The 16,909-nt window shown below is 47.7% G+C and overlaps 1 protein-coding gene across 6 annotated transcripts; it reads left to right on the forward strand.

Moving 5' to 3' along the window:
* Positions 1 to 253: 253 nt before the first annotated feature.
* SNX11 (sorting nexin 11) lies at positions 254 to 9,315 on the forward strand. Of its 6 annotated transcripts, none has more exons than XM_061175619.1 (9): positions 254 to 360; positions 2,473 to 2,532; positions 3,496 to 3,550; positions 3,998 to 4,084; positions 4,380 to 4,480; positions 6,073 to 6,168; positions 6,401 to 6,613; positions 7,807 to 8,051; positions 8,905 to 9,315. In XM_061175619.1, the coding sequence occupies exons 3-9, from the start codon at positions 3,509 to 3,511 to the stop codon at positions 9,027 to 9,029; spliced, it is 909 nt and encodes a 302-aa protein (XP_061031602.1). In that variant the 5' UTR covers positions 254 to 360; positions 2,473 to 2,532; positions 3,496 to 3,508; the 3' UTR covers positions 9,030 to 9,315. The 6 variants fall into 6 exon arrangements, with proteins under 6 accessions (XP_061031602.1, XP_061031604.1, XP_061031600.1 ...); XM_061175621.1 differs by lacking the exon at positions 2,473 to 2,532 and adding an exon at positions 1,988 to 2,350 and having other exon boundaries at positions 255 to 360; XM_061175618.1 differs by lacking the exon at positions 254 to 360 and adding an exon at positions 392 to 406.
* Positions 9,316 to 16,909: the final 7,594 nt, after the last annotated feature.

Consider the following 16,909-nt stretch of genomic DNA (forward strand, 5'->3'; position numbering starts at 1 on the left):
TTCCTGGCCGCTGATTGGCTGGGCCTGACAACAATGGGAGGGACGCGGCTCCGGATTGGACGTCAGAGCCCCTTCTCCTCCCTCGCCCGCGTCCACCGAGCAGCGTCCCAAGTGAGAGGGGGATCTCGACTCTAACCAGGGCCTGGGCGGGGTCGAGCGCTCCGCCCCGGGAGCGGGGCTGCCACTAAGAGCCCGGGCCTGCGGGGGCCGGGCGTCCTGGGCACCCGGGATTGGCTTGCCGGCAACCTTCTCCCGTCGTGCACCGGGGCGCCGGCCGCTCACCCGGAAGGAGAAGCCTAGAGTCTTACTGTATGGTGGGGCACTGGCCGTGTCGCTGTGGGGAGTGGGTGCTGCTCTCAGGTGAGGGGGCGTGGGCGGGGCCGCGGGGAGTGGGTGCTGCTCTCAGGTGAGGGGGCGTGGGCGCTACGCTCAAGCTGCGGCCTTGAGAGTCAGCAGTGGCGCTTGGGTTGGCGACCTCGCTGGCCATCCTAGGGAACGAGCAGTCTCACCTCCCGGGATGAAGGCGGGTGCTTACTTGGGATCCAAGGAAGGAAACCCGGCTTTTCTATTTATTTTTAAAGTATAAAGCATCTTTACTTCCCACTCCCCAAGCTTAGTAGGCAAAGGAGAATAAGGACCACGTGGCCTTTTTGCTCCTAGTTCGTTAGGAATACGGGGTGGGGGTGTGTGTGTGGCCGGAATAAAAGAGTTTGGCTACGTTTACCCAAACACTAGGACTAGGAGTAATGGCAGGTATTTTACGGGGACACAGAAGGCTCTTGTGCTAGATTGTGGTTGCCTTTGTTACTTAACCTGCAAGTGGAAAGACTGGCAAGTTACACATGAACAAAAGGATGGAGCAAAGAATAGCTGAGAATAGGCAGAGCTTGGTCAGCCAGGGGATCTGCTTCTACCACTTGTGGGTGTTTCGGAAGGAGAGCTTTTTGAGTTGCCATCTGGCACCACAGGGCTGAAGAATGAGTAAGAAAGGATGTGAGTCTCGGTGGCTCAATATAAAAGTTACCACCTGATTTGTTTTTTTTAACATGTCTCTTTAAGTAGTTTAAATGGGAGTGAAAATGGTGGAGCTAAAGCCTTGAACTGCTGCCTTGAATTGTTGAGACATAGGAAAGCTTTACAAGGAATCTACTTTGTAAACAGCAAACAGCTGGATTTTACCCGGAGATACTGGTGCTGGTACAGGTGGAGAAAGTAAAGGAAACTTCAGATGTGATTGAAAGGGCCCAGGAAATGTAGCTAGCGCTGAGTGAGTTGCATAAGTAGCTGAGAGGATCACTGACTCTATCCTTAGTTGGATGACACATGGATGCATCTCCCAGATCATACTGCTAAAATTAAGAACTTCCTCCTTTCCCTCCAAGGGCAGAAATGAGCTTCATTTCCTCCTGAGGAGTGGCATCTACAGGGAGGAAGCTGATGGAGAATAGTAGTTGCTAGAAATTATTACTTGAAGTATAGGTTTTTGTGTTTGTTCCATTGTTTTTAAGGAAAGTTACAATTGAAACTTTTTTAGTGCCCTTTAAACTTAGTTTTAAGTATATAGCATCTTGGGGGGTCCTAGGGTTTTTTTTAAAGCCAGTTTATAGCTATTTGTTTCTAAGTGGTATAAGCCCCAAAGGAAAGGAGAGGAGCTTGCTTTCGGAGCCTTAGGCAAACTCTTCTTGAGCCTGAGAATGATGACCATTTAGTTACTAAATTATTGTTCTGAATTTGGCATACCTTTCAAGGCACTGGAGATGTGTGAGCTCTACTGAGTGTGTGGATTTCCTTGTCATCATCTCTCCTATTGTTACTTTTGTGGAAAGACACTTCAGTGTATTTGACTCTGCTCCTGTGCTGGCAATTTACCAAATGCCTGAAAAGAGAAGAGAAAAAAATAAAAATTTTTTGTTTAAATCTTAGGAGGTTGATTGTTCACAGTGAGTTGGCCTGCTCTTTTTGATCACAGCCATTTGCTTACATCCAGGATGTTATACATCAGTTGTTACGGAATTGGGATTTCCCGCCTTTCAGTTCAGGACCCCTTTGCAGTGGTGACTGCATCAGCTGAAAAATCAGAATGTCAGCAAGAATACTGTTGAAGATGGCATTGCAATCACAAAATTTCCAGTTTGCTCGACTGTGTAGCCCAATTTTGTCCTATATCATGCAGCTTCATCTCTGCGTGCAGTGTCTGTGTGTGAAGAGACCTTCTGGTATACTGAAAAAGACTGGAAAAGCTGTGTGCTCTGCTAATTTTATGGTGTAAATGAGTTCCCCTTCTCTTGAAATGTTAGCCGTGTTAGCACAACATAAAGTAGAAGGAAACTCATTACACACTCTTCTAATGGTAAGGCAGAACTAATAAGAGAATGTGTTTAAAATTAATTGTGGGACTGTAAAAATGAGTGGGTGTGTGAATGGGCATGGGGAGAGGAGAGGGAGAGCTCAGAGATAGTCTTGTTTTCCCAGGAGCCAGCCTGGATCATTTGTTGGCAGTACATATTGGCTGAACTCAGTTTTCATTTCAAGGTAAATTGGAAAGGGATATTAAACCTTATTGTTCCACTCTTAAGAGAGGAGAGTGGGGTGGAGGCGGCAGCCAGAGTGGATGCTGTTGGAGTGGTTCTAGGAGTAAAAAGATCAGTGCTGTATTTTAACAGAAGGTGACATCATGGGCCCCTTTGGACTTGAGTAACCCTGTGCTGCAGCCTTCATGGTCCCCTTGTTGGAGTGGGCGATGTCGCTGCACATGTAAACTGCCACACTGGGGGAAATCAGTGGCTTAGGCTTTAATGAATCTTTGCAAAGGAGCGGAAAACATCCTGAGTCGACCTGTGCAGCTGTGGGGTGCTTGGGCAGTGGTATAAACTGCATGTCGAGAGAGGAAATGATCAGAACCATTGGCTTGGGTTCTGGAGATGGGATTAGATAAGGGAAGGTCACAACTGGGCAACCCACTCAGGTGCCCCCGGAACTCTCCAACTCTGAGATCTGCCTCTGGGGCGGTGACTGTGCTTAGCAAGACAAAGAGAGACTTAGGAGCAAAGGCGTTTTTGGGGTTTTGGTTGTCTCTAAACAGCCGGGAGGGGGCAATGTTAGGCTCACTTAGAGAGCTGTGCTGTGTGTGCCCACAGACACTGCTGTGCCTGCAGTTCTCAGGCAGAAAGGTTTTATGACTCAGCCTGCCTGTTCTGGCTGCCTGAGGCGACAGTGTGTAGACCTGAACATGTTTTGGCTAGAGGTGGCCTTGTTCAGGGTCCCCGTCATGGTCTGAGAAGGGAGGCAAATCCCCCAGGGCTTTTAGCTTGGCGCCTAGCTCATGTAGCGGAATTGTTTTGCTTCCTCTTAAGTTTTACACAAGAATAAAAAAGTTGCCTGGATTTCCCCAGGGGGGCGTCGATTAAAAATTTTCAGGGTTTTGCCCTGGCCAAGAGAGATAAGAGTAGACGCATACTAACAGTGATTGATCCTGTGTCTTCTGTCCCTCATCAGATGTTTTCTTCCAATGGGCTTTTGGTGTAGAATGTTGGAGAACCAAGAGCAGGAGGTAAGCATGTGGTCCCCGGGGAACAGGTGGGTAAAAGTTTGAGGGGATTTGGGAGATTCAGATATTGCTTGGTGGTGTTCTTCTGACAGTAATACCTTGGTAGTTCTGATGAGCTCAAGGTCAAGCCAGGAGAGGGAAATCAGTAGTAAAGGCATTACTGGGAAATGAGGTTCCATTTTCACTAACTTTTCCATTCGTTGGAATGTACTAGAATGTAAGCTTCATAAGGGCAAGGATTTTTGTCTCTTGTTCTTGTTCTACCCCAGTGCCTTAGCACAGTGCCTGCCACATACAGGGTGGTCAATAAATATTTGCCGAATTGAATGAATAAATGAACAAATGAATGAATGAAAGTTGGTGTTGAGTGGAAAAATCTGGCAACCTGTGTGTCGTGGCCGCCTTACTGTGTGGCTGAGCTGAAGCTAAAGGAGCATTTCTTCCCTCCAGGAGGTGATCACCGTGCGTGTTCAGGACCCCCGCGTGCATAATGAGGGCTCCTGGAATTCTTACGTGGATTATAAGATATTCCTTCATGTAAGTGCATCCAATTTTGATATTGGGGTCAACACCCTCCAGGGCTGAGGGCCAGTCTTGAGGCAGAATCTGTTTATGGATGTTTTGACAGAAGTAAAGGAGGGAGGAGAGGAAAGAGAGCCTGGGGTTTGCCTGAGAGTTGTTTTCAGGCTGCCTGGTGGCACCTTGCTCTGCTTGGAGCCCTCGATCAGGACTGTGGCCTGGTGGCTTGGGTCCTTAGTGAGAGTGACGATGGGGAGTTCATGTGAACTTGGGCTTTTCCCACTAAAGCCTTTTCATGTGCTGCCTCCTGTAGACCAACAGCAAGGCTTTTACTGCTAAGACATCCTGTGTGCGTCGCCGCTACCGAGAGTTTGTGTGGCTGAGAAAGCAGCTACAGAGAAACGCTGGTTTAGTGTGAGTTTGCTCTTGTTTTCTTCTTGGGTCTGAGACTGGCTTTTTAAGTGCTTACTTGGCAATTGGAATTTACAATGAAAAAAACTTGGCAACTTGCCAGGTACTAAGGACATTGAGAAATGTATTCTTAAATTATATTTTCAAGTCAGTGAAAAAAGTAAGACAGCATTCTTATTTCTAATATTTTGACCTAACAAAGCCAAATAAATCTAAAAAATATTTTTCTTTTTTAACATGCATAGGGCTAAATAGTCTAGGGCTAAAGAAAGGTACTGCTGGCTTTTTAAGTGTGCTTCACTGGTTATGAGAAGCTTTTTAGCCTCTGGAATAATTTGACAGGTGGTGTTCCCATCCATTTGATATATAAAAAATTGCAATTTTTTTTTTTTTTCTTTTTTGTGTAGAGACCTCTATCCAGAGTTATAACAGACTGAGAGCCTTAGGAAAAGCAGTATTGTTCACTCCTCACCTGCGTACTTCAAATAAGTCCTAAAACTTGAGACAGTTTAGGACAGTGATTCCACTACAGTGTGGTCACTGAATGCTCTGGTGACCCTGTTGATGACGTAGCCAGTTAGTTAACATGTGGGACTGATGAGGCCATTGTCATGGGTCAGGCCCTAATAAGCCAGTTGGAACTTCCTCTGAACAGACCCTGCATCCTCTAGTCTGGCCTGCCATTTTTAATTTATTTATTTTATTTTTATTTTTTTTGCTGTGTTGGGTCTTCGTTTCTGTGCAAGGGCTTTCTCTAGTTGCGGCAAGCGGGGGCCACTCTTCATCGCGGTGCGCGAGCCTCTCACTATCGCGGCCTCTCTTGTTGAGGAGCACAGGCTCCAGACGCGCAGGCTCAGTAGTTGTGGCTCACGGGCCTAGTTGCTCCATGGCATGTGGGATCTTCCCAGACCAGGGCTCGAACCCGTGTCCCCTGCATTGGCAGGCAGATTCTCAACCACTGCGCCACCAGGGAAGCCCTGGCCTGCCATTTTTAAAGCATGTGCCATGCTTCACAGGAGAGGCTAGGGAGGCTTGAAGAGCTTGTGGATGATTTGCTGCAACTCGACTACTTTTAGAAAATTCCAAGCATGTGACCTTCCAGGGCTGGAGAAGGTAGTCTTAATTTACACAGAAGGACCCAGCATTCTCCATGTCTCTGTGTCCAAGTTTCTTCCTTTTTCAGTAATAGGTGATGGTGGGAATGGGCTTTGTAAACAGTGTAATCCAGCAGCATGGAGTTTTTAAGTCATAGACTTGGTTCAAATACCAACTCTGCTGCTTACTTACTAGCTGTGTGACACTGGGAAATTTACTTAACTTCTCTGTTTCTATTTCCTTACCACTAAATTGGGGACACTAATATCTTTCTCATGGGGTTTTGGGGAGTATTAAATGAAGTAAGGTTAAATTAAAACATTTACAGTGCCTGACACACGCATGCAGTCAGTCGGTGTTAGTCTCCTTCCCCTGCCACCTTATTAAATGCTGTTTGTATTGATTTGCGCCTCTTTTTAGGGGATATCCTTGATCGGGGACTGGAATGACTGTCTTGGATGTTACTTATCTTGGGCGTGTTACATTATGTGATCCCACAGGCCTGTACCTGAACTTCCTGGGAAGTCAACCTTCTTTGGCAGCTCAGATGAATTCATTGAGAAGCGACGACAAGGTCTGCAGCACTTTCTCGAAAAGTGAGTGGACTTGGCGGGCTAGCACTTGCCTCCTGGGGAGGGGCCGGGGGGTGAGGTGTGTGTGCCGGGCAGGATGGCCCCTGTGAACATACAGGCACATTTGTGTCAGATGCCTTTCTTGCACCCTTGTGCCTTCAGTGCTCACTCAAGCCACAAGGCCTTCAGAGGATGGGCTGGGGAGAGCCACTTCTCGGGGTGATGCTCTGTGTTGCCCTACCTGTGTTTGCCCCAGGGTCCTGCAGAGTGTGGTCCTCCTGTCAGACAGCCAGTTACACCTTTTCCTGCAAAGCCAGCTCTCGGTGCCTGAGATAGAAGCCTGTGTCCAGGGCCGAAGCCCCATGTCCGTTTCCGACGCCATTCTTCGCTATGCTATGTCAAACTGTGGCTGGGCCCAGGAAGAGAGGCGGGGCTCCTCTCACCTGGCTAAAGGAGACCAGCCTAAGAGGTAACTGAAGTGCTTTATTTTGAGACACCAGTGGCTAGGATTATTGTAACCTGGGCCAGTGACGTGTCCATTGGTAGAGAAAGCAGTAAGGTCACAGCGTCGGTGGCCTTTCAGAAGGGCCTCGGCCTCCTTGTGCATGGTTCTTTCATTCCATGCACAAAGGTCTTGTGTCTTTACTAACTCATCCCTGGGGAGCGTGCTCTCCTATTGGAACCTGAGGAGAAAGAAGAGAAGGCTTTCTTATTTGTTTTGTTCTTTATCCTCTCCCCCAACCCCCGTTTTCTTTTACTTTTTTTTTTAAATAAAGTGCATTGTTATTTTTTTAATTAATTAATTTTTAAAATAGCGTTAGATCTCTCTTTTTTTTAAATTTATTAAATTTATTTATTTTTGGCTGCGTTGGGTCTTTGTTGCTGTGCGTGGGCTTTCTCTAGTTGCGGCGAGCGGGGGCTACTCTTTGTTGTGGTGCGTGGGCTTCTCATTGCGGTGGCTTCTCTTGTTGCAGAGCATGGACTCTAGGCGCGCGGGCTTCAGTAGTTGTGGCACGTGGGCTCAGTAGTTGTGGCTCGCAGGCTCTAGAGCGCAGGCTCAGTAGTTGTGGTGCACGGGCTTAGTTGCTCCATGGCATGTGGGATCTTCCCAGACCAGGGCTCGAACCCGTGTCCCCTGCATTGGCAGGCGGATTCTTAACCACTGGACCACCAGGGAAGTCACCCCCATTTTCTTTAAATAACAACTTTATTGACATATATTTACATACATAAAGTTCAGCCTTTTAGTGTACAATTCAGTAGTTTTAGTTTATTCACGAAGTTGTGCAGCCACCTATCACCACAGCCAATTCTAGAATGTTTTCATCACCCCCAAAGAAACCTTGTGCCCATTAGCTGTGACTCCCCATTTTCCCCAACCCCCAGCCCTTGGCAACCACTGTCTACTTTACGTGTCTATGGATTTGCATATTCTGGACATTTCACAGAAACGGAGTCAGTCATACGGTATGTGGTCTTTTGTGACTGACGTCTTTCATGTAGTACATTTTCACGGTGTGTCCATGTTGTAGTGTGTATCAGCACTTAATTCCTTTCTACGGCCGAATAATATTTCTTTGTATGGATAGACCTCCTGTTGTTGTCCATTCATTTTTGTTTACCTGTTCATGCCCTTCGTTTCCCTTTCCCACTCTTTTCCAGTTGCTGCTTTCTCCCAAGATCGGGCAGGAGGAGCTCTCTCTCACCGCCTCCCGGGGAAGAAAAGGACAGTTTCGAGGTGTGGGCTCCTGTTGTTGACTCTGAGGCTCCTTCCTTGGAGAGCCCCCCTCTCCCACCTCCTTCCTTTCCGTCATGCTGTGGTTTTGCAAGACCTGATGAGGGAATCTCTGCTCCTCAGCCTGTGAGGAGGGCCATGGGAGGGGACCGTGCAGTGCGTTTGGATCCTGGTCAGTTGGAAACAGTTTTGGAAAAGTGAGCTCTGCTTGGAGCTCTGGGTTCTGCTCTGAGGCAGATGAAGGAGATGTGGGCCGGGAGACTTGCTCGGGTGGGGCTGGGCCCAGGCCGGTGGTGGGGAGGCTGGGCTGCTTCGTGTCTTACCATGGCCTCTGCTCGCGTAGGTTGCGTGGAGGTCGGTGACAACTCGTAAAGCTTCTTCCATAGAAATAGACACTGTGCGGATGTTTATAAGTTGAGCACAAGGCCCAGGGGTTGTTGGTTCTGAACCAAACCCCATATTTACTCTCCTGGGAGCTGAATTTCTTTAGATGTTTGTAAACGGGCCTAGGAGCACTGTCTCAGGTGACTGGTTTTGGGGACCTGTAGGTGGCAGATTTTAAGCTGCCATATCGAATATTGTTCGACAGAAATGCTTGTGTCATTGTATTCCCACTGGCTCTATTTTTGCTGCAGTCCCTGGAGCACTTGGTTTCTGGGAGGCTGGCCTCTTGCCTACCTCCTTGCGTGGACAGGGGGGTGAATATTCTCCCACCTCCTTGCTTTTCCTCCACTAATACCACTGAATGGAACGGTGCTGTGACTCCTGTCACTGGGGTTTCCTGCGCATCCCAGGACCTCGGCCTGGCTGTATGGGGCCAAGACCCATGAAAGAGCTCATGACCATCCACGAAAGAGAAGGGTTTGGTCACAGCCATAGGAGAGGGACCGGTTCAGGGGCTTTGTTTTGGAAAGGATGTCCTGGGCTGTCACCGTCTCTCTGGTTATAAAGCGGAGACGCGTCTGTCTTCTCTGCAGGGTAAGCATGGGCTCCTTTCTTTTTTGAATCCTTTTCTTCTCCCTTAGTAACAGCTCCCTGCCCCCAGGCTTCAGCCACCGCGTGTCCCTCTGCTGTGTTGCCGTATGTTCAATCCAGTGGGGTGCAGGGGCTTTGTTTCTGCCTGGAGAGAGGGCTCTGGGGATGGAGATGAGGAACAACACGCCTTCCTTCAGACAATGAGGCATTCTGCCCTCCTGCTGCCATAATTCTCTCCTCTGAGAGCCAGAGCTGGTAGGAGATGAGTGCCGCTGGCATTCTGCCCTGCTCTGCCCTTGGGTTTGCGTGTGTGTTTCTTCCCCTTCTCTCCCGCTCCTCCCTCCTCTGGCCATCACACCCTGTCTCTGGGCTCTTTTACTACCAGCCTATGCTGTGGGACTGTCATGGCATTTAGTTCCGAGTTGAGGGGTTTTGGCCTGAAATAAAATTCAAGTATTTAAGACTGTTGTTGCAATTGGTGTCTAACAAGCTGTAGCAGTGGAGGAGGGAGTGAGGGCTGGCAGTAGTTACTTTCATAAATCATGAATTTATCAGCGTGGAAATAATGGTTCAGAACCGTGCATGGCAGCTCTCCTGCATTGTGTGTGCAGCTCAAGTTCACCACTGGAGGAAGAATTGCCTTCCAAAGAGTCAGGATCCAGCTCCTCTCACAGTTATGGGCACGAACCTTGTTAGGTATAATTTACCTGATGCTGCTACCATCCTCGCGGCCTGTCTGAGGTGCCAGGTGCTGAAAGAGAAATAAAGTTTGTCAACAGGCAGATGCGGAGCCCTTGCTGGGACTCATTTCTCTTTCCTGCCCGCCTCCCCTGGGTCTCTCCTTTATATGATGCAGCAGAGCAAGGCGAGGATAGAAACCTACAGAGGCAAATCCAAAATGTCAAAAGAAGTTCATTTAAAAGGGGAAAAAAACTCCATACACAAACCTCACAGAAACCCGACAGATGCTAAGCTAATGGCATCCGCTCTTCCGATTGGTGGGGATGACTCATGAATATTAATGAGTCCAATGCTCCAAATGATGCAGCTGTGAACCCAGCTGTGCTTGAAGCTCTCTGATTTCAAAACTTCCAGACAGGAGCCGGAGGTGGTCTGTGTCAATTCCCTACTCAGCCAAAAAACAGCAAGCTGGGTTGACCTTCTTCTGTTCACTCCTTTTCTTCCTGGAGTTGGTGCTCAGCAGCTAATTCTGCCAGCAGGGTAGGCTGCTGGGACAGCAGGAGCTGCTCAAAGACACGGATGCCATTTTTCTGACTCTTGGCTTTTTTAATGATCCATTATCAGCAGTGCATACAACAGCACCTCAGTTAATCTAAGGCCAGGCACCATCCCTGCACTGTCTTGTGCAGAGTTGAGTGTAGACCATGGAAAGAGATGTCCTGAGAGGGGAAGAGTTTTTCTAGTAACATGGGCCTGGAATTACCAGAAAAACAGCAAAGATGGATTTTCCTCTTCATCTAGGCAGTGCCATCTGCCTCTCTCCCATTTTGCTCTGTCCCTGTGTGTACTAAGGGCTGCCACCATGGCTGATGACCTCTGTAGGGAAGATAGGGAACTACTGGGGGGAGTGGCCTACTGAGCTGTTTTGTAGAATGGAAGTATTTTTGGTTAGAATTTGGGTTTGAAGTAGGTTCTGTGCCTGACTTATAGTCACCTATTTTTTTTTTTTTTTTTTTTTGGCTGTGCCGTGCGTCATGTGGGATCTTAGTTCTCTGACCAGGGATTGAACCTGTGCCCCTTGCAGTGGAAGCACAGAGTCCTAACCACTGGACTGCCAGGGAATTCCCTAGTCACCTTTCTTCTGACAGCTAGTTCCGTGGTCCAAGTCTAGTCATCTCCTGTTACCCAGGATAAGTGATTCCAATCTCATGGGTTTCCTTTTGTTTGGTGGAAGTGTGTGTGTGTGTAGGAGGAGATGGGTTTTCTTGTGTGAACGTAATAAGTTTCATATGCATGTTTTTTTTTTTTTTAAATAAATTTATTTATTTATTTTTGGCTGCGTTGGGTCTTCATTGCTGTGTGCAGCCTCCTCACTGTGGTGGCTTCTCTTGTTACGGAGCACGGGCTTCAGTAGTTGTGGCTCACAGGCTCTAGAGCATGGGCTCAGTAGTTGTGGCACACTGGCTTAGTTGCTCCGCGTCATGTGGGATCTTCCCGGACCAGGGCTCAAACCCGTGTCCCCTGCATTGGCAGGCGGATTCTTAACCACTGCGCCACCAGGGAAGCCCCATATGCATCGTTTTATTTGACCACAGTGCCCAGTGAGGAGGGCAGGGCAAGTATGACACTCATTTTCTAGTTGAGGAAACTGAGCTGAGCATGGTTTTTAAAAAGCATGTTTTTAGATGGTGGTAGAATATATTCATGTAAGAGGTACTTTCCAAGCTCTGTAAAACAAGGTGTTTTCTTCCCCTCCCCAAAAAAAACTTAAAAAAAAAAAAGCTAGAATAAACCCACCACTATTCAAGGAGGAAAAAAAAAAAAAAAAAAAATCGCCCTGCAGAGCTTTTCAGAGTTGTTCTCAGAAATCAGAGCTCCTCCACAGTCTGAGGTTTTCTGACTGCTAAGGCCTTAGAGCCACACCAAGTCCCAGGCTCCTGGTAGCCTGTCTGGTATCTTTGCTTAGGAGGTGATCGTGACTTTAACAGTCTGATTGGACATTAAGTTAGCTCCACGTTTGTGAATTTGTTTACATGCCTCAGCTCTTGCTGAATATTCTTAACACCCCAGGGGTGGGGAGGGCAGTAAGCCAGGAGGATGTGAGGTTGGAGGTAGTAACGGAAATGGACCAGCTCCTGGCCTGCCTCACAGAGGTCGCAGGAGTGTTCAGTCGGGGGCTGGAGTGGCTTCTGCGGATTTATGTGCAAGCAGCCAGCTGAGGCACAGCTAAAGCCAAGCAGATAACGACCACAGCGCGAGGTCCTGACGCCCTCAGTTGCGCCTGGGCAGTGATCCTAAGCCACCTCCCTGGGCGGTCCTCTGCCAGCAGGGACTCAGCTCTGCAGGGAGAACGTCACCTGGCTCAAGGTAACCTTTCTTTGAACTGTGAATGAGTGTCCCTCTTCCTGTTCTCTTTACCAGTATACCTTCTTTCCTGACGGTTTCCTCAATCTGCGTTGGAAACCCACCCCCCCTCCCCCTGCTCCTGTCTCATCTGCTCCCTGCCCCACCTCTTCTCTCTAAGGAAATGTTTTGGGCACTGCTACAAAGACCAGGTATGCGTTTGGCTTACCAGCAGGGCAGCAGGAGCCAGTCCTAGCATCTTCTAGAGAAATAACTTATTGGGGAAAACCAGTTCCACCTTAGTAATGGCTGGATTTGGAGCTGGAAAGCTGGAAGCTCAAATCTCAAGATAAATAAACACAGACCATTTATGTTCAAAAGGATAAAAGGTGCTACATTTTTAGGAGACAGAGTGCTCCTGACTCAGTGAGCAGAGTCAATAATTTACTTCCCTTCCATTCAGGGGAGACCTGGTCCACTTCCACAAGCAAAAGAGGAGAACAAGGGTACTGACACAGCAGTGAAAGAGGCATGAATGGTAAGTAGGGCGAGATGGTGAAGCTACAGCGTGAGGACGAAGGGACTACCTGAAAGTCTTCAAGGGTTTTTCCCCAGAAGGGCAGTGACACGAGGTGCTTCTGTAATCTTTGGATTATGGGAAGCCACCAGCCAAAATTTCTTATCATCTGTGGCTGTCAAGTCCCTCCTTCCTGTTTTCAGTCAAGCACTTTTTCCTTCAAACCATCCTTTCGAAGGGGCCAGCTCGTTAGATCCTTTGTAAGTGCTCTAGCTCTGTGTGTGTCCCTTCCCCTGGTGGCCTTGTTGGTGTGGGAAGCCAGGCCCACCAGCAGCCTGACCCGAAGCCCTCCAGCAGAAGGCCCAGAATAGTGAGAGCCTGTGGTGGTTCGTGGGAGGCAATGCAACCTGCCTGCTATAAGCTACGAGACTTATATTCTACTAATTAGGGCACATCTGTTAGCAGTGCTGAAAGGCCGGCACTGTCTCTTTAAGAGCCATCCCACTCCTCTCCTTGAGTGATGAGGGCTGGGGGCACAAGGGAGTCAGATGCTGATTAAACAGTCCTACTGCCGAGCTCTGTTAGAAAATTACTGTAATTATGATCTAGTCCCAGCAGAGGGATGAGTTCCAATCCTGCTAATAACCCTTCCAGGTGCCTCAGATTCAGGGCCCATGGGAGGCAGCATGGATAGGCTCTGGCTGGCAGCAGGGCCAGCGAAGGCCCTCCTGTCTTGCCTCTGCAGGCAAAGACAACAAAGGCACTGGACCCCTCATCCTCTCTTGGCAGTGGGTTTTGGTTGTGTTTTGTTTTATTTTTTTGATTCTTGACAGAGCTCCTGGGAGTCATTTTGTATGAGAGAACTTTCCCCTAAACTAACACGAAGGACCAGGAAAATCACAGCCGCGAGATGACTGTCCTGACTCCCCACTTCTGCCCCGATCTGCAGCTGGCACCGCACCAGTCCCGCACAAAGCGCAGGGAACCAGCGCAGGCCCTTGCACCGCAGCTGCTTCTACACTGTTTCTATGAACCTGGGTTTCTTGCTCCGAAGTAGTACACAGTGTTAAACTCAGTCTTGATCGAGACTTTCAGGGCTCCCCTTTTAGATGTCTGCTACAGAAACAGGAAAAAGGATAGTTACCACAGGGACTCGCTGTGATGCAGCGCTCTAAATCGGCAAGCACTGGTTTATTCATTTGAAAACATCATTCTTGTAGTGCAAATCTGCAGCAATGCAGGCGAGCAAATCTCAGATCCCTGTGGAGCATGGCGGCTGGCTTGCTGGTTCTTAAACCCTGAGGAATTCATGACATTTATACTCTCTGTCTTCCCAACTTCATAAGCCTCTCTCTGTCACTGTAATCCAGTAGCTAAAGCCCAGACTTCTAGAAGGCAGGGCAGTTTCTCTGTACTCGGCCCTAAGCACACCCAAATGCCCTGAGACAATGGTTCTTCACCAGGGGTGGTTTTGTTCCCAGGGCACGTTCGACAATATCTAGAGACATTTTTGGTTGTCAGAATGGGTGGGGGGTTTGAGGGGAGTAGTACTGGCATCTAGTGGGTAGAGGCCAGATGCTGCTGAACATCCTACAGTGCCCCAAGAACATAAAACTACCTGGCCCCAAATGTCAATAGTGCCAGGTTGAGAAGCCCTGTACTAATAGAATGAGGCAATAAGCTCTAAATCCCCCCTTCCCGCCAAACCTCCAATGCACTGCTTTGGTCGCAAATCTCCAGATGGCAGGTGCTTTCCTGGAGGTGGAATATATTAATGACAGGCTTAGCAGGGCGCCCACCGTGGGAGGCACCCAGTATATGTAGGTGGTGTGCATGTACCACCTTGGTGATTCAGGGCAGAGCAATGCCAGTGCCTGACCGTGGTTAAAAGGGAGGTTTTGTATTCTGTTTTCTGTTCCATGATCGCATGTGGGGCATAAAAGGTGCCCAGCTGCTCACCATCAGGCTAAGAGTGTCTACAGTGGACCCAGATGCCTTCTTTGAGGACCAGCACTAGAAGACTCTTGGAGCTAACTCCCGTAGCAGGAGGCAGGGAAGTGGCATACTATTGCCCAGTGCCACAGAAATGCTTCCCTCAGTGGCACTCTGCCAGGTGGCGGGTGGTGATGGGCCCCATGAGGGAACTGAACACACACAGCTGCTGATGACCAGCCAGCGCCTGAGCAGCTTGATGCCAGAGACACCAGGTCTCTTGGAACAGCCTGGGCATCAGGAAAAGAAAGCCTAGTTGGCAGGGTTTGCCTAGGAGCCAGGCCTGCAGGGGAGAGGACTTCATTACGAGGGAAGTTGCCAAGCATCAGCCAGGAGAACCAGGCTGTCTCTATCTACTGCCCACTCTCCTGGTGACTAGGCAGCCCATTTTGCCTTGTTTTTCGGGTGACCACTCATCCTGGTTTACACCTACGGCCATAGCATCCTTATTAATAATGCCCCCTTTCATTCTCTACAGTGTCTCCATTTGGAAAATAAACTACATAGTTGCCTATTAATTGTATTTTAGTTTCCTCTAATACTATAGTTTTTTGCGGGGCGGGGGCATCATATTTAGAAAAGATATTGGTGCAAAATAGGCTGCATCTTAAAATATATCATTAATTGAATCTCAAGAGTTGCAAAAGGGTGGTCATCAATTCATACTAACTGAAAAGAAAAAAAAAAAAAACCAGAAGAAAAACATGTTTTCTGAACAGTTTTTGATAGGAAAATAGGGAGAATAATTCAAATCCCTTGAAGAAGAAAAATCTCTTTAGTTTTACGTTTCAGGCTCCCTACCCGATCTGTGTAAATTCTAATGGGAAATGAAATAGCTGGGCAGGAGGGAGGGGGAAGCAAGGGACTGTGGTAATCCACAAACTAGAAAATTACTTTGAGTCACTGGGCTGTGTAGCAGGGATAATCCTCTATGTAGACGGCTGCTTTTTCTAAAGTCAGCTCCACAGATTTTGCTGGTGCTCTGGGAATTAGCAAATCAGTGCCACTCAAGATTTATCCTTCCAGAGTCGCTCCTGGTGGAGAGACCTGCAGGGAGAGCTTCCCTTTGGCCAAAGGTTAAAGCACCTCTGTCCCTGACATTCAAGAGTTTTGTTCTCAAGATGAGAAGGAACAAAAGAAAAAAAAAAGAAGAAGGAGGAACATAGAAACATACGTTGGATTCTTTTTTTCCTTTCTTGCTTCTCTTCAACTCCCTCTTTCTCAGACTGATTTATGAAGGCAGGACTGCCCCCCCTTCCCCAGCCCACCCCCAACACAGACACATGCTTTATGACACCACTGCTTTATTGTGATGTAAGTGACTGGTGTGAAATGTGGATTTTGGAAATGTGTCACTGGAGGTGTCTCACTGCAACGGAACTCAAATGATTCAATAAGCAGAGCAGCAGCCTGAGATTTTCAGGAGTCTCTCATTTCATTTCCTCTTCAACAGCAGATTTTGTGTGATTTTTGTTCAAGTCACCACCTTTCAGATCCTCAGTTTTGCCACTTGCAAAGACTAACTGATTACAAATAAGCTGGTGCAACTGAGCAAGCTAAAGTGCTAAAAAAGTTAAGGATAACTTGAAATCTAGGCTATCGCTTACATATTATGTTTAGATAAAGTAACAGGAGGGAGGACATTTAGTTGGCCCCTCTTTAAATAGAGTCAAAATGTCTGGGTTTAGGGAATGAGACTTAATAGGAATTCTCTTCTCTTTCCCATTTTTATTCACCAGAGGCAAAAGACGTCATTGGTTTTGAATTAAATACAGATTTCTAAGAGACATAACAGACCATTGTGTGGGAAAATTTAATACTGAGGTAATTGTAAAACAATGTCTATGCTATTTTGCTATATGGATGACAGAGGAAACACACTGGAAAAATGTATTTTTAATGAAATGTAGCTGAAAGATTGCTTTCAGAGCATTTAGTATTCTCAGATTATCAGCTTGGATGAGGCAGGCCAAACTGTACCCACCTCAGGTCAGGTTATCCAGTGGAAGTCAGTAAGTTCTGTGTAAATTACTATTTATCTGTGAAGGGCACATATGCATTTGCTTCTTAAACACAGGATTTTAGCTTTCTTATTTTCTCTCCTTTACATAATATCAAGGAAGGAAAAGGGCCTCCCACCTCTTACCCTCTCCAGTTTTCATGTGCTAGAGCAATTAGTGGCTGTTAAGAAGCCATCCTACATATAATGTGGTTAGTTAAGTGGTCTAATGCCCCAGTTATCCAGTTAGTCACAGGCAGTAAGGTGGGGATTTGGTTAGTGGAGTCAAACAGAGAAGCAGTAATCTGATTAGGCAGTTGCTTTCTGAGGCTGTTGGCTAAGATGGTGGCTGTGGAATTGAGCAGGTCTGCTGGGTGAGGTTTAGCTTCAGGCAGACTGTAGGAATCCACTACTTCCCAGAGGTCTCCTTTAGAACTTGCCCCTAACAGAGAATGCCCTTTGTCTGTAGATAGTCTCGGACTTGCACTATCTTTTCCAGCATGTTGTAAGGTCAGAAATAGCC

Source organism: Eubalaena glacialis, chromosome 19 (assembly GCF_028564815.1).
Source record: "Eubalaena glacialis isolate mEubGla1 chromosome 19, mEubGla1.1.hap2.+ XY, whole genome shotgun sequence".
NCBI classification, from domain to species: Eukaryota; Metazoa; Chordata; class Mammalia; order Artiodactyla; family Balaenidae; genus Eubalaena; species Eubalaena glacialis.

Excerpts from the sequence above, each read along its gene's own strand:
- SNX11 (XM_061175619.1), top strand. The coding sequence starts at position 3,509 with ATGGGCTTTTGGTGTAGAATGTTGGAGAACCAAGAGCAGGAG. Across the intron at positions 6,169-6,400 it reads CTGCAGCACTTTCTCGAAAA|GGTCCTGCAGAGTGTGGTCC; the intron begins GTGAGTGGACTT and ends TGTTTGCCCCAG. Across the intron at positions 6,614-7,806 it reads AAAGGAGACCAGCCTAAGAG|TTGCTGCTTTCTCCCAAGAT; the intron begins GTAACTGAAGTG and ends ACTCTTTTCCAG.